The sequence below is a fragment of the Pleuronectes platessa genome, chromosome 12, assembly GCF_947347685.1.
Source record: "Pleuronectes platessa chromosome 12, fPlePla1.1, whole genome shotgun sequence".
In the NCBI taxonomy this organism is placed as follows: domain Eukaryota; kingdom Metazoa; phylum Chordata; class Actinopteri; order Pleuronectiformes; family Pleuronectidae; genus Pleuronectes; species Pleuronectes platessa.
The window spans coordinates 13,201,624-13,219,012 of NC_070637.1; the positions used below are offsets into that span (position 1 = coordinate 13,201,624).

Sequence of the window (17,389 nt, forward strand, 5' to 3'; positions counted from 1 at the left end):
CTAGCACAGGGTTCTAGCACTGCCCTCTGCAGGGTGATTTGATCAAAAACTAAAACTTTACATTTTACAACAACTTTAATTCAAAAGTAGACTGAAATAATCTTTATACATATTTTTCTTTAATCTTTCAAAGTATTTGCAATGCTAAAAAAAAAGAAAATCTAATTTAACCCTCTTACATCAGGGGAAACATAACTCTGGAAAGAAAGATCATATAACCAACTGAAGAATATGCATATTTAATGGTAGAGTATGATGATATATAAACAGCTGTCCAGGAAACACTTTTTAAATTTCGAAGCAATACTTTCCAGTTAAACACATGTATAAACACAATACCAACCAAATACTTTCGATAAAACAAGTTAATATTAATAACCTGTGCTTTTGCTGAATTTTGCTTAAAACCTCTGTAGTAAAATGTTATGTTGTAGCAAAGCTTTATTCTCCCAACACCAGGTTGGGTTTCATGTGCAGAATGCTGCAATGACAAGGAACAGCATCAAATATTAAGACCAAACCCAAAGCTGCAGACTCGGAGCAACAATTCTGTTTCAAATGCATGATAAATTGTGAAATTCGTTGATACAAAAGTAACTTGTACAAATGACCCTTTTCAGTACAAAAGCTTTTAAAATGTAGTTGTGGTGCAAATCAATGCAGTGTCTCTTAAAGTTGGTGGAAAGACATGGTGCAATGGTGAGGACAGTATTTGCAGACTTGATATGGGCCAGCTCACCAAAACAGCCATTCCATTTTTGTAGCAGCTAAATTTCCATCCATACGTTCAGCATCCAAAATTAATTTAATAACTCGGAGAAAAATTATTAAAAATAAAAATATGACATAAATAACACAGAAAGTATAGCATATGAGGGACGGCATTTCCCAAATACAAAAAACTAAAAACAAATTAAAAAAATGGCAGTAGAAAAATAGAAATCCACTGTGATTCCACTATAAAACAGGAAATTAGTCAAATTGTGATTTTGCTCTCATGTCTTTGAAAAGTAACTGTATGTTTTTAAAAACCAAGAGATAATCTAGATACCATGAACAGAATGATGTTTAGATGCAGTGAGGTATTAGCTGCACATTCCTCCCCTCCAGCCGTGTGTTTGAATCTGCCGCTGTTCTACTGAAAGAACTTGAGGCCAGCAACGAGAAAGAACTTCTCCAGGAAGATCTCCGAATCAAGTACGGCAATATGGGCGGCCCGACCAATAAGGGAGTTGGCCGTGTTGGGCAGGGCGTGAATAACATCAAACCGCACTAGATTACAGTCTCTGCTCTGAAGCAGTGGAAGCAGCAGGTTCTCTATCATCTCAGCGTACACAGGACCTGGTGCAGACGAGAGAGAAAGAGGCAGAACAGGGTGACTGTTAATTCATTTGATTGTCTTTGACGGATTCAAGCTCCAAAGGTTTGAGCTGTATAATGATATGAGATTTAGTATAAAGTTAGAATTAGGGCGTTTCCAGACATAACCTGCTGCTAAAATCCGGAGAATTGGTTACGGCGTTTACCTGCAGATTGCCTTTCACACATGCACAACACATTTCTCTGCAAAGACATGTTCACAACAGCAACAAATCCTCTGCATTATTCAGGCGAGAGGTGAAGCAGCTGGGTGCAGTAGACAGAGACAGGAAGTGACGTCTAAATTCACGTGATCATGTTTACAGCCCCCCCGACAACGGCCGCACCAAAAACTCTCTTGACAACTTCTTTGGTGTCTTCTAAATGTGTGACATGTGTTTTAACCGAAAGATATTAGTTTTCTTTTAGTCTTTTTCATTTTCGATCCCCTGTTGTGTTCACAAATCTAATTGTCCTGCATTTCTATAGACTTTATACTAGGAGGCCAAGCGGAGAAAAACAGCAGAAACTGTGGAGCCCCTCACTTGCGTTCACACATGCACCTCCTCCGGAGAAAGAAAGCAGCTTTAGAGTAACCGTCTGAATTATTAAACCGCATCGGACACTGTAAGTTAGCCACAGTTTTGAGATGCTTTCATACAAACACTGTAGTCTGGCGATTATACTTAGATTTTCCAGAGGAGCTGTTTATCAGAAATAAATTGTCTGAATCAGTTTGTCCGGACATTTTTCAGAACTTTTCCTGCCAGCCCTCAGGTAAAATGTCAGAGCGAGACTATATTTGAATACAGCAGGAAAATGTGTTGTGAATATGAATGACTCGGATAATCTCCTGATGCATTCTTCATATGTGAAAAGCAAACTTGGTTTGAAGATGGCTTTGGTAAGTTTATATGTCTCCAATTAAAAATTTGAGCATCACTTGTATTTATTAAACACATTTCTTCCTGAAAAATGGTTACAGTACATCAGTTTTCTCTCAATAAAGGATATTTCTTCACCTGTTTGTTTGTCCTTTAATGCAGTTTTGCACATTTCAATTCGAGCAGAATGGTACGGGACATAACGATCCTGCAGTGAACCCACCAGCACCACATTCTTGAAGAATTGCAGACCTGAAACAGAAGATCAACAGAAACGTTATCGCTACAAACTCATACTCCACATACACAGATTCGTAAACAGTCTTTGGTTGAAAAAAGAAAAAAAAGGAATATGCAAAGCTAACCAGATTTTTTGCTGAGCTTGTAAAGGAACGTTTGGCGAGGATCAGAATGATCACGGCACGTCAGCTGAAGGAGGGACCCCGACTTTTTCCACTTCTGCATGAACCAGAGGCCTAAAAACAAAGAGTAGCTGTTAATGTAACATAATCCACCTCTGGGACAGAAGACAGAGAGAATAAGACCATTGATAGAATCACTATGACACCTACCTGTGTTGACCAGAGCAGAGCTGTTGTACAGTGTGCCCAGGTGAGGTCCAGACAGGGAGAGGAAAGTGTGCAGCCTGCTCAGGTAACATTTAAACCTGGGCCTGCTCAGCACTGAGCGAACGATGAGGTTCCCCAAGGAATGACCCACAAAGCTGCAAATGAAGAATCAAATGGCTAAACAGGGTATTCATGCTCTTTTCAATTGAAATGTCTTATATGTCGAGCAATTTGGATGATTCAAAACACAACTGTAAGAGTAACTGACTTTTATATGAACAGTGTACTTCATCCAACAGGTTACTGCGGTGTGTTACTGAACCATGCAGCTACACATTCAATCACTACAAATCCTTGAGTGGAGTAAAACTTCAATCTTTATTTTTTCTTATTAAACATCCAGATGTTAGACTTTGGTAAAACAGAACATCTTACCTTATCCTTGACACAGTGAGATTGTATATCTGAATATATTGGACTATTTCATCCAGCAGTCGGTCTGTCATTGACTCAAAGTCAGCAAAGGTGTCATTCTGTAAATAAGGAGTTTTAAAAAGGACAAGACAATATCAGGACAGTTTCGTTAACTCAACTGAAACAGGCTCAAGAGACTAACAACTAATAAATATTAGTTTGTAAATAAAGATAGACGACGAAGCTCCAATTCCTCCCAGCAGCATCTGTACTTTTATCCACTCACCTGGTTCCTCTCAGACATTAGGAAGTCTATTCGAGCACCAGGAAGGCCAAGCTCCAGGTAAGTCTTCACCAGTCTAAGGTCTGCACTGTTACCTGGAGCGATACATCAAACATAAAATACATCAATGTCATTTCTAAATACTAAAATAATGACTTTATAGACAGTAACTTTTCCTACCGTCCAATCCGTGGACACAGACTATGAGATGGATGCCTTCTTCACAGCTCTCATCTTCCTCCAAGCTGAAATATGGAACAGTGGATGCCAGCTCAGGCACATCACTGTACAAGACACCGGGTAGCTTGAGCTGCTTCATTTCTTCTTTGGACTTGATGAACCTGCACAATTATAATTAAATACGGAGACAAATATTTGTTTAAAATGTGCGAAACAGGACAATTATCTGTATTAAGTGTAATAATTAGTGGGATCATGACTCACGCTTTCATCTGTGGTGCGGGTGCACATTCATACCACCGCAGGTTGGAAGAAAGGGAGGTGGAGGGACAGCGAGGTCTTCCTGAGCTATGCATAGCGCTGCTGGAGGCTAGGTTAGAGCAGATGGGAGCTTTGGATGAATCCTTTGTTTCATGCAGGTAGCCAATGCCAAGCTGCTCAAACAGAAGACTAGTCTCTTGAGTGGCTGGATCCCCAACCCCAGTTTGCTCTTCATCAGTGACGCCATTCACAAAAGCATTACCATCCCCTTCCTCGTAGTAACCGTTCTCGATCATCTCATGCTCTGGCTCATCCTCGTCATTCTCAGCCGGGGACCCTGTCTGTATTCCCAACGTGATAGCAGATGTTTCTAAGGGGCTGATCTCAGACACATCTGTGCTTGAGCATGAGCCAAAGTAGTTCTCTACCATCCCGCGCTTTACCAGGTCAGTGCTACTGGTGGCAGAGTTACTGGAAGGGCCGGCAGAGTGGGGTTCACTACGAGACCCTTTTGCAGTCCCACAACCAGCTGCTCCTTCTTGCTCGAGTTCAGAAACAATTAACTTGGAATCTGTTTCCAAGTCAAAGGGAGATTTAATAAGTTTGGAATCAACTGCTCCAGTGTCAGAGGTGGAGACAGCAGCAATGGCAGGTCTGTTGGTGATATCCCCAGAGAAGATTACACTCTGCTCCTTCACCAACACACTGGACTTCCTGCCTCGCACTTCAGCTCCACTGGAGGCCCCAGAGGAGCCCTCACCCTCATCATCTGAGGGCAAAGAATTAATGGACGTGAGGGAAGACTGGACTCCACTGACAACACTGGTATTTTCTGGGTGAAGAATTTCCCCACTGGGTTTTTGAACAGTGCTCTGCTGAACAGGCCATGGTGCTGTATTCAAAAGGGGCTTCTCGGGCTGTGGGGCAGTAACAACTGATTCAGCAAAGCTTAGCCCTGCAGAGGTCTGCGGTCCTGGAGCAAGCTGAGTGGCAAAGGAGCTGGGCTCACTCTCGATGCCCGAGTCTGAGAGGCGAGACGAGGCACTTGGGGCTGCAACATCTGGCAGCCGGATACAATCACTCTTTACCTGTACTGAGACCAGGCAGGGCTGGGTACACTGTGCAGCCTCTTTACCTGGCCTTCCAAACACAGAGTCCACCACAGACTGTTGGGAGTCCCAGGGGTCTGTCTGGGTTATCTCAGGAGTAATATTCCTTGGAATCCCGTCAGTCCGACAGGGTAGAAGAACAGTGACCTTATCTCCTTGGTATGGGTCCTTGCTACTTGGTTTCACCTCAATTTGCTTGAGCCCACTAGGCCACTGTGACAGCTTTTGGCCAGCCTGGTAAGCTTGCTCATCTTTGTCAAGTTGTTGGTTGCATATGGTGCCAGCCCCAGTACCTGCCTGAGGATTATTCTGTGTGTCCAAGATTGTAGGATTTTTGAAGGAACCTTCTTGAAAAGAAGCAGCAGCAGTTATATTGTCATCTAAGACAGAATCAAGAACACTGTTTTCAGAATGTGCCGCTGTGGCACCAGAGTCAAAAGTAGAATTGGCATTAGTCCTTAAACAACTACTTGAGTCCCCCAGCAAAGTAGCCCTTTCCTCCTCTGGGTTTAGAGGAGCCTCCCCTTCCTTGCATTTTGTGTTGGGGTCACTAAAAGGAGCTTTGAGATTCTTATAGCCCACCAGAACTACTGAGTCCTTGGAACCCTGTCTGATCAACTTCTTGGAGTTATCAATCTTTGCATTTTTCTTTAGTTTGACTGACTTTCCTTTAGACTTAGGTGGCGGATCATAACTGTCTGGCCAGCTGTTGTCCAGGGAGGCTGATCGAGACTCGGGTAAGGGGCTGGCACCTGCACTGCAGTCCTTGGAGCTGGGCTTATCCGTTTTACTGGAGACTGAGCCAGTCCTTGTGTTGTGCATTCCCAGCCAGGGTCCATCACGATCTTCATAACAAAAAACAGTTGAAACATTAAAAAGATTTAAAAAAAACAAAAAAACATCATTACTGATGCTAATTACTGAAAATTTAGTTTTATGACAATACTTTGTTACTGACCTTCAGTGATGGAGTCCAGGTATCGATCCTCAAAGATGATCGGCAGTGAGCTGACATCACCATCCAGGTCCGCACATTCCACTGGAAGCGGAGGCAACGTTAGGAAGTAGTTGGAGCTTTTGATAGCATTAGTCATCTGCTGGTGACTGTGAGCACTGATGAGGAGAGGAAATAAGTGAGACAGAGAGTGAGAGAGATAAACATGGGGTTTTCCATACTTGGCCTATTCAGTATTTCATGCATGTAGCTACTAGCACAGGCTTGACAACCGCAACAAGATATTTCACACCCAAGACAAACATGCCACTGGAACTTACTGTAGTTCTTGATAAGCTAAAGCAGATTGTCTTGGATGTTCGAGACAAAAGAAAGCCTCAGCAAACCTCCTTACCTGTAAGAGATACAGTCAAGAGTCAGTCAGCAGTATTACTACGATTAAAAAACAGATCATTGTCAGTCAATGATCAGCTCATCAGTTATTTAAATTTTCTGCGATCGAGGATCTCACTCTTAGTGTATGATGCTCCACAGCCAGGAGGGCAGCGACATGCTCCTGCAGCGACACTACCTCGAGGAACTGTCCCCAAAGAGCCATGAGCAGAGAGCAGAGCTGAGCCAGGTTCATGTTTACCAACTCTGCCAGCTCATCTGGGGACTCAGCCTTCTGCTGAAAATACAGAGACAGCCACCAGAGGGCACAAGTGAGGAAGGCTTCCCTAACTATAGCAGCTCTTTGCAGGAGGACTTAGCTTAACAGTAAACAATTATGAAAAGACAATACCTATAACAAACTAGTCTATCCAAATACTTCTTCTAAAATGTATTGAATCAAAGATTATTGCACACGTCTAGAAAATCAGGATGTGTCACCTATGCCCTCCAGCGGTAAGACATGTTCAGTCAATGCAAATCATTTTACTTCACAATTTCTATGCCCGAGGTACATTCCTTATAACCCCTCCTGCCCAATATGAACATAACATCAATCTGACAATGTGCCAGGCATGCCATCCAATAAATATGTTTCTATCACTGCTTTGTGAAGGAGGCCTGCAACAAATCTTACCTTAACTTGTTCACACAAGTCAGCGAGACGGGCCTCTAAGTCAAGTTGCTCTGAGAAGGCAAAGGCACAACATTAATAAGAATCACTTTGATCATTTACAATAATAAACAATAATAAATTTAAAAGGGTTAAAGAAGAACCAGTAATGCAGGATGAGTGAGAAAGTAGTGTAAGGCAACACAGGTGTCAGAACGTAGCTTTTTTTTATTATCACATGAGCAGAGACAGCCAACAAATTCTACAACACCACTGTATCAGAAAGATTCTTTGATCGAGGTCAGTTAGTAATATGGAAAGAAAGTTTAAGTATACAGTATAGAGAAATGTGAAAAGGTGACATGACAGCAGTCAAGTAGATTGTCTCAGGCAAGTGGGACATAAAGAAGACAAGGTGTTTTCTACAGGAAGGTAACTGGAGTGAAGAGGAAAAGAAAGGTAGGCTGGTTCTGTAAGGGTCGGGACGTACCTATGTAGACGTGGCTTTGACTTCGGGGATAGGGTCTTCTGAGTACTCTCTCATATAGGACTTGCATGCTGGGCTTGGCTAGTAAGATTGCACATATAGGTATATTTAACCTTTTTATGATTTGATCGTCTGGGATTGGTTAATGTCTGTCCACTTGTGTGAGCTAGATTTGGTGAACCATAGTAACAAAAATTTGTAGTGTTTACAATTTGATTTTAGTCTCCTGGTAAACAGACTTAATTTTACTGAAAACAACTATGATTTTGTAAGTTTATGAGCTATGAATAGTCAACCACAAATACATCCACAAGTTCACTTAGCAGGTTGTTCATTGTGTAGTTGTTTGAAGGGAGGATTATGTAACTGAGTAGGGATCAGGTGAAATGACATGAGAAAACACACCAAACTTGCAAAATGTGATTTACACACACACTGAAAAAGACAAAACAATGAAAATCAATCCAAAGTGACAAATGAATCCGAAACTATTATATTGTCTAACCTTGAAAATGTGCCTTTAAGTAAAACAAAAAAGTAAAGAGCTTGCAAAAACATATTGCGTGAAGCCACAACGCAGTATACCTAGTTCCATACGATGGGAGGAGGGCAGGTCCTTGGTGATAGACGTGAAGTAGCCGAAGAGGCCCTGGTAGGCGAGAAGGAGACTGGAGCAGAGGTTCTGGTGCAGACTGAAGGCATGTTGCAGACAGTGGTCAGTTACCAGGAATGTCCTGCCCTGTGGGATCAAAGGGAACAGAGAGAAGGGGCAATAGATTATTTAAATCTGTAAACAACATTTCCGCTCTTCTGGAAACTAGCAACTGTAAACATGAGGCTTTAAAGCCACCGTCATGGGAAAAACAAACTCAGACACAGTAATATGTTCTGTGCGGTTTTGCCAATTTAAATTCTGTTTTTTAAAGTTAGATTTTCTGCATTTATTCAGTCAGTGGTTACAAATGAACTAAGGGGGGAATATTTTGGTAGTTTATTAAATTACAGAAAATAAACCACTTTTATAAATTGGTGCTAGAAGATATAAGTTTTGTTGATTAATTTCGCACTGATTGATTTTTTTTTTATGTTTGCAAAAGTTACAATACCTTGTAACTTTTGCAGAGCGCCTTTCTAAAGGCACTTTATAAATAAAATCTACTTACTTGTTTCTTTTTTCTTGTTTGTTCGTAAAACAGCACACCCATTGAATTCTTCTACAAAGAAGAAACTGGTTTAAATGTCTGCCACTACAAACTGCGTGCCTCATTACTCAGTTATTACAGTAACCACGACAGCCCTATAAATCACAATAGATGAACCTGCCAGTTATTTCTATATATTTTCTAAGCAATATCTATACGGCGAAATTTCATAGTGGCTTCTGCACAGTTCCCTGCAGTGAATCGCATAAGCGGTCGATGGGTTGTTACACCCGAGCTGCCCATGAGTGATGCATCGTGGGCTGATGTGGGACCTCTGTTCCATCTCAAAAACACTGGTACATTCACACCACAGCATCTTGGGGGCAGATCAGCCACCTTTCTCTGTCAGGAGGGGCCAATTACTCCTGGTCAAATGTGACAGTGGTCTGACAGTTTCCACTTCTTCTGCACCCTCTGTCAAGCTCTTGACACGTCTCCCCCAATGCTACAATGCAACGAATGTAACAAACGATTCTACCTGTGGTGTGGAAATGTCAAATCTGAGTCCACAGTCATGTTCATGTAATAACCAAAGCCTGTGTCAGTGCCAATCATTCTTAATCACTGAATGAATACCAGGAAATTTTTATCCAATCATCAGTATTTCTCCCTCATAAAAAGGAGAACCGTCACATTATTGGTAATATTAGGTGTATGACAGTCAATGCTGATACCCAGCTGCACTGACTGTGCTGTTCCGGTGGCTTCACTTACATCTGGCGAAACTTGCTTGACGTAGCTGTTGCCGAACACCACATTCTCCAGAGATGGGATGACTGAGTCTTTGCTCTGTGCTGGAGCGTTGCGGTTCAGCCACGTGCTTTTCACTGGTCGAGGAAAACTAGGTAAAATCATAGAGTGAAATTTAACTTAGCTTATCAACACAAGAATGTTGTACAGGAATGCAACAGCTATGTTGTTAACTTCAACTGTAATTTGAAACTGTATGTTTAGATTATAAACTGTTTGTGTGGTGTGAAAGAAAAGGTCTGTGTTAGAATTTACAGCAAAGTACAATAGTTCAAAACAGGATGGAGATTTATGTACAATGAATTATATTGCATGAAAGAAAGTCATTTTCTATGAGTGTCCATATGTTTACTTGTGTTGGGTGGTGCTCTGACCTGATAAGGGGTTGATGAAGTGCCACGAGGGAGGCATGGATGGCTATAGACATGACAGACAGGTGGAAGTAGTCAAACATGACATTGATGTGTTGGTGGATGCCTCGCTGAAGGCTAAAGTGCAAACGGATTGTGCGGCCACTGATACTCTGTAAAGCGCTCGGATCATCTGGCCTGTGCAAAGAAAATAAGAGAAAGAAAACACAAGACTCAATTAATGTTACATTTGCATATGCGATAAAAATAAATTCACAAACACTAATACAAGCACATGCAGTAAAAATGTTGCAACACCTACGAGTAATCGCCATCTGTGAAGTATAAATCCAAGAAGAGCTGGAAATCCATGTCATTGAGAGACTCTTCTACCTGAAGATATTGAAAAACAGGCGAGAGAATCTATTTTAAAGCAAAGGATGCCCCAAGTCGATTTACAAGCTCTGTCATAAAAGCCATCAAGGTATTTTTATCTGATGGTATCAGCTCCAATAATTCTAAAACAGTTCAACACCATTGGCTTATGCCCTAAGGACAAACCAGCTGTCACAAACACAACAATCTGCTCTGTTAAAACAGTGGAACTCAACTTTCATCTTCATTAATGCTGAGCAGTGCAAAGAAGTAAAATAAGAGTAGTTGTGACGAATACTTCTTTTCTCTACACTTGCAGTCTTTTCGGTTAATAGAAAAAAATCGGTCTCTAAAGTGTTGCTGTCAAACAAACTTGTCTCGATCAGATTGCCTTTTTATGTACATTTATTTCATGTCAAGTATGCAATGATATGTAGCAATATATAGAAAAATGTAAGTTTGAACACAAGTCTTTTGACTGGCAAAAAAACTAAAACAAACAATACCTTGTAAAAATCACCATCTCTCTGTGTTAAACTTACCTTCTTCTCATCTAGCAGCATCATCACTTTGAAGAGGAGGACGTCGTTGATCACAATCTCTTCATTCTTGTACAGGATTTGGAACGTTTTGCTGGAGATAACATCATCTTGGACTAAAGCAGGAAAAGCCAGATCAGACCCTAAACAAAAAATAATAATATGATTAAGTATCTGTGAACTGAGCGATGGTTGCCAAACTATCTGCAAAAGAACTTTCTTGTGTAATCTTTAGAATGAGAGATGTTGTTATACATGGCTGATAGGGTTTTAAGGTTGAGGTTTTTAATTACAGTTTCTCCAATTGTCTCTTTGCATCAAACCTGTTGATAATCCATGGTATGCCCTAGAAACAGATTGCGGTTTGGAAATATCCTTAAAACTAAACATCAATAAAGTCCATTGATGATCTTGGTCAAGAGAGCAGGGTATATCACACAAGAAAAATCTTATTAGATCTGGAATGACGTTGAGAGTACAAAGTCAGGAAACAAGAAAATAAAACAGTTAATCACTGAAATTAAAAACTCTCATGATGATCCTCTTTGAATTGAGGGCTTTGTGTGAAAAGAGCAGGTGCAGGTCTCCAAACAAGAGGATGTGGCATATACACAAAGCTTTAGAGAAATACCAAGAACAAGGAGTGGCTTGTGAGATAAGCTTGTGTTCTGCAAGGTCCCTGCCAAAAAAAACAACTAATCTGTAATAACAATGATTATTTTCTCTAAACAGCGCAAACATCTTAGAGCTGGAATGCAATATAGTAAACATGCATGTCTACCTGAGGTATTAGAATGACTTAAATTAATGTCACCTGCATTAACAGAGAACATTACATTCCTTAGGTTACTGAAATATTATTTTCATGGTTTGAATATGGGATTTGAGGAGAAAGAGGTCGGGATCAGGATTGACAAATCAGACAACTTTATACGCACTGGCGCTTTTTTTGTGGTTGCAAAAGGTCAAGAAACAGAAACAGTTTGATTAATTACTGACCTTAAAATACACTTTGCCTTAGCTGGTATTTTTGGTGGCAAGCAAAAAGTGCATAGTGCACAGGTGGGAGGAGAGGTACAAGCAGGTGAGTTTATTTAAATAAGGCAGCTCCAAGCGTGTTGTTGATATTTTGGTAGAAAACGTGTTTTTGTGCTGAGAATAGATGTCTCAGAACATCCGTCTGCTGCCACTTTGGGGATTTCAACAAAGCCCAAAAAAATACTAGAACCAAATGTGCAGGAAAGATGGAATATTGTTTAAAACTTAAATATGCAAATTAAACTAATCAGGTAAAATGTAAAGAAAATAAGTGAGCCCATGTGAGCATAAATTCTAACATTTTCCTGTTGTAACACAATCCTCTTTTGTGTTCTTCATATGTGAAAGGCTAACTCAAATGCTGATGGATCAGCAGCCTTTACTTTGAGAAATTTGACACAGGGCTGCTACAAACTAGCCCCATATAATACTGCACATGTCACACTGGTCTGTTATGTAAAGTAGCATTCAAGATGTATTCATGAAATGCATTACAGTTCAATGTGAGGATTCCCAACATAAAGTGGAGCATGAAATAAACTGAAATAGTATTGCCTTATTAACAGCCTTGATAACGTATCTATTCATGTCATAATCGTACAAGTAAAATAAAACACATGCCGGTTTCTGACAGGTTGTGCTTCTCTACGATCCTGACAATAACCTGATTGCTTGAAAAAGGATCCGTCCATTTGATCAGCTGTTGTAGTGTCATTCTGATTGATAGAGCTGCTTCCAAGCCATGACTCCAATGATAGAACTGGCTTAGAGTTACTTTATGCATCACCACATCCTCTGGTTTAATATCCACCTCAGCAAGCCCTTCAACATTTTTCACTGCTGCACCTCTATGAAACCAAAAATAGCAGGTGTGCTTCAGATGCCAAACGTCTGTTCACCAATCTGTGCATCGAAGGCCTGCGGTTTTGCACTTGGCGTTGTGCATAGCACTGCAGGTGTGGTGGAGAAAAAAACAACTATACTGTACCCATTTTATCCGATTGCGTACGAAAAATGGGTTTACCTCCCGGGTGAAGCAGACTGGTCTCAACTTTGTGTGGGACCCGGGGTGGCACCTTCAGGTTGGAACGAATCTGGTAAAACCTGAAAATAGACACAACTTGTTTTAAAACTAATAGTCACACAAAAACAGAACTATCAGTTTGGTCAAAAGCATCATTAAAAAAAGCTCTGTGAAAGAGCAACAAACCACACTGGTCAGCTACAAGTGCCTCTACTTGTAAAATGACACTACACTTTTCATGAATGAATAATGAGCACTTTCTTTTGCAGTCACTCATGTAGTAAACCTGAGCTCTCACGGCACTGATGAGCTGGATGAATAGAGATAGAGTTTTATCCAGGCATAGGAGAGTATCATCATCGTGACGTTAAAACGAAGAGCTCAAATAAATATATGTAGTATACTTAAGCACTGTTTAGCGTGCCATGCCGTGTGTACAAAGAGCATTTTGAGCCCCCTGCAGGTCTAAACCAGATCGTGGTTTTCTAAAAACCAAAGCTTGTTTAAATCCCCTAAAAACGTACTATCATCTCAATTAACCTTATTTGTAAAGTATGCTTGGGAAAGAAAGTTCACCTGCCGAACATATATGCCAAAAAGAGACAATGAGAAGATACTCACCCTCTTTGGAACAGGTCCACATTGTAGAACTTGTGGAGCTCCACAGAGAACTCCACTGTAACCTGGACTTCAGTCATCTTAGTCTCTACAGGCAATGGTGCCTTACATCATCTGGGATACAGCTGCTGTAGGCCTGCAAGCAAAGGTAATGTAACTAGTTCAGCACCACAGCATTTTAAAAAGGTCAAGCTGTAAGAGAAAAAAACAATAGTAGTCATACGGCAGGAAGGTCAAGTTTAAGAATAAGCAAGACTTGAGTGAGAGTAGGGTTTTCAGGGGAATTATCACTAGGACAAGGGGCTTACATTTGGCATAGGAGGCATCCTGTGTCCTCTGGGCCCAATTTGTTAACAGCCCAGATAAGTATAGCATTAGTATGACAGGGTAGAGGGCAATACTATGAATAACACTACAAAAAATAGGCCTGAATATAATATCACAAACCTGCTATGTTAGAAATAAACACAGACATCGCCATTTATTTAGACCCAAATTAAGAAAAGGCCATATTGTCGTTTTGGCTGTAGAATGGGACCAAAAATAAATAAATAAATAATACAGACACTCCCTAAATTAGTCATGTATGAAATGAATAAATTATCCACTGGGAGACAACATTTCACTGCAGTCAAGCCAGTGAAAATGAGACCAACAAAAGGCCAACATGAGTGTGACCAGGTTGACACCGATGCCTGATACCAAGCAAATAGTGCCACCTAATGTTAATAAACTAATGTGCCTCCCTTACTACAAGTGATCTTTAACAGCGGTCAGTTATTGTCAGACTGACAGATGTGATCCTCAAGTGACGGAAGACAATTCGTACCGCAAGATTATCATATCATAAACAAACGAGTCCTCTTTTTACTAAATTATAAGGTCAACAATGATAACAATGAGAGGGAAACTATTTACTTTAGTAGGATTTGTCGAATAATCAGACAACGTCACAGTTCTCACGCAGAGATGAGCACGTGTTGCTGCCATCAACTTAAATTAGATGCTGTCGCAAATTCACATTTAGATTTAAAAGTCTCAGGTGTCTCAGCTATACCAGCTTCACTCCTCAGCCAAAAGCTGTGTCACTGTTTGTAGAGGTTACTCACGGGGAGAGTAGACAAGGTGAAGCAAGGCGTCGACTGGTTGATATGCAGACTCTGCGTACTGTCAACAAAACCACTAACCCGTCGGTAGGGAGCTGGCTGAGGACTGTTATCCACTGACATGTTGGTCTGTGTATCACTCTACAACCAATACAATACTATCAATTGCAAAAAGCCACAAATAAAATGCCATATTTCCCTAACCACACTCACAGCTGCTGATAAGGAAATGTAGCGGACACCGCAGACAATTCATAACCACCGTCATGGGAAGTAAAATCAATAAATCTGCTCCTTATTAATATATATATATATATATATATATATATCTAAATATGTTGAGGCCTTAACAGCCACCAGCTGGGAACAAGTATTTCAAACACTTGGAAATCGAACCTGAGGCAGACCAGTACAGACCCAGGTGTTTCAGTTGTAAGCTTTCTATACAGATTTGATGCTGCTGCCAGTGAGTTGAGGTGCTGAGGGTCCGGAGCTGGTAGTCACAATCGCAGCAAAGCTATCGTTGGGGTTACAGGTGGGAAGCGACCAAAACAACACTTCAGCGAGGGGCCCGCTGAAGATGAGCCCCGACCCACCGGGGACGAACCAACACGCACTTGGGCGCACCGACGAACAGAAAAGTGTCACTTGGTGGCTAGTTAGCTGACGGTAACAGTTAGCCTCGCGTTAGCCTCCCACCATCCAGCCCTCAGAGGGTCTGTGTCGTTAGCCGCATTAGCCGAGCTAACGCTACTCACCATTGCGCTGGCAAGCTAACATTAGCCAGCTAACCGACGTTAGCTCCAATGTCGGTCCCGTCGTCGTCCTCGCGCGGTGAAGTGTGGACTCAAACGCAGCTCTCCGCCTTCTGCCTCGCTTCCGAGTCTGAGTGAGGTTGTGAGACTGACGCCCTCAGTGCGGCCCGGCCATGTTCCCTCCCCGGGCGGTGCTGTCACTTAGCTGCGGGGCTAACTGAGCTCAGTCTGAGGAGCTGACAGCAGGAGCTGCTCCAGCTGCGCGCTCACGAACATTCAACTGCGCGTTACTGCACATACCCGAGACGCAGCTGACGCCACATGCAAAAGTAACTGCGTGCAAACGAGACACTGAAGAAAAGGATACACAGTTATGATGACAATATTTATGATTTGAATTATAATAACAATAATGTTAAAATTAACAGTTATAATAATAGTATTTTTATTTTATGATTATTATATTACCATTATTATTACGGTTCTATTATGATATCAACAGCAAGACTTGGATTATACAGTAAGTCTGGATTCTTTATTATATTCTATAATTTAATTATTTATATATTGAAAGCGTGTCGCACATTGCATGTCACCTATTTCGAGTAGGTTGAAGTGAGCAGTGATGAAGGATGATCACTTCTCTCTAAGTTTTATTGGGTAAGTCCTTGTAGGTTTGTGTCTCTGATATGCTTTACTGTATAATGTTTTTTGTTTTGTTCCCCTTGTCTGTGTCTATGCCTGAGTCCCCAGGCCTGTTGTGAACAGGCTTAACACCACCTGCCAACCCTGAGGGCTGTAGTGCTGTTCTCTGCAGCCTGAGCAGTGAGTTCAGGCTGTTATTAGTCCACTCTAACATATTGGTGCAATTCATGTTCCACCAATCAATTTATAATTTGAAGTGATAAATAACAGGGGATGGGGAGGAAAGGGGGTAAGGGCTTAATATCATCTTTCTGAGTAAAACATATCCACTGTGGCATCCTGACAACTGTGTTTTCTAACCACATTGCATTTCTATGAATTGTGTATGTCACCATAACACAAAAACATACCCATATTTCAGGAATTACTTCTTAAATAAAGGATGAGATGTTTGTTTCAGCCTCCGGCCTCCCAGCTCCAGCACAAACACAACTGCATCACACTCAGCGTCTCTTGGATCTCAGTTTGACTGCCTCCGGAAACAATGCTGTCTAAATACCATGCAACCATAGAGATCACAGAAAATGTCCATCCCAGGGTCGGGGGGCAAATAAAGCCTCCACAGGGTAACATTGTCATTCTCAAAGAGAGGTACAAATGAGATATGGCTCTCATTGTGTTCTTGAACATTGCATCCAAGGTGGGTGCAGGAGAGCTCCAGTGGAATGCAGAGTTGACACTGTGGGTTCTGCTGAGTCACTCCCCCAAATAAATGACAACAGTGAGGCCTATAAGAACCCCCTGCAGTGTGACCTGGAGCGTTTCACTCCGGCTACTGGAGCAGCTGTGCACCATCTCTCCTGGGAAGCAATCTGAAGGAAACATCCGGCTGCAGGTGTTTGTTTTTTTGGTCTGTTTATTTCCAGATCAAGCTATGAAATGGGTGGAGTCAAAAGGTAGTACCATGCAATTAATTACACTCACTCAGTTGCATTGCGAATCGATATTAACAATTTCTGATTGCATTGCAGAAACATCCTCCTGTACTCATTGTGCTGCTGCTATGTGATCCCACAGTATCTCTGCACAGGACTTCATTCTCAGAGTAAGTCGTGTGCCGCAGCGAGATAAGGATAACAAAAACAATGTGAATATGTACTTTTCAAAAAATACCTCATTGTTGATGTGAAATATTACCAGTGCAGTGCTTTGCTGCAAAGGTGAGTTCACTTGCATGCCAATTATCACTGTCAACACTATGGGCTTTATATTAATGATGGCCCTAATGGTTCATTGTTGCTCCTGCTCCCCTTTGCTGTGTTGGAACATATGTTCTTCTTGAAATATTGAATAATAGGGCTTTTTTTCTTTTTCTTACCCATAAATACATGATGAGCTCTGTGTTGCTTCAATAGCTGTGTTTCATTGCATCACATTTTGG

General features: G+C 41.3%; 1 protein-coding gene across 2 annotated transcripts; it reads right to left on the bottom strand.

The window, feature by feature from the left end:
• Window positions 1-97: 97 nt before the first annotated feature.
• On the bottom strand, window positions 98-15,569 carry fam135a (family with sequence similarity 135 member A). 2 transcript variants are annotated; one of them, XM_053436103.1, is made up of 21 exons: window positions 15,307-15,569; window positions 13,446-13,578; window positions 12,825-12,904; window positions 10,766-10,905; window positions 10,171-10,241; window positions 9,873-10,046; window positions 9,463-9,589; window positions 8,132-8,285; window positions 7,550-7,627; window positions 7,084-7,133; window positions 6,526-6,681; window positions 6,335-6,408; window positions 6,018-6,172; window positions 3,954-5,904; window positions 3,690-3,850; window positions 3,513-3,604; window positions 3,248-3,345; window positions 2,816-2,967; window positions 2,609-2,719; window positions 2,382-2,495; window positions 98-1,341 (listed from the first exon to the last, which is right to left on the bottom strand). In XM_053436103.1, exons 2-21 carry the CDS (start codon window positions 13,520-13,522, stop codon window positions 1,136-1,138), a joined length of 4,221 nt encoding a protein of 1,406 aa, XP_053292078.1. In that variant the 5' UTR covers window positions 13,523-13,578; window positions 15,307-15,569; the 3' UTR covers window positions 98-1,135. The 2 variants fall into 2 exon arrangements, with proteins under 2 accessions (XP_053292078.1, XP_053292077.1); XM_053436102.1 differs by having other exon boundaries at window positions 6,526-6,684.
• Window positions 15,570-17,389: the final 1,820 nt, after the last annotated feature.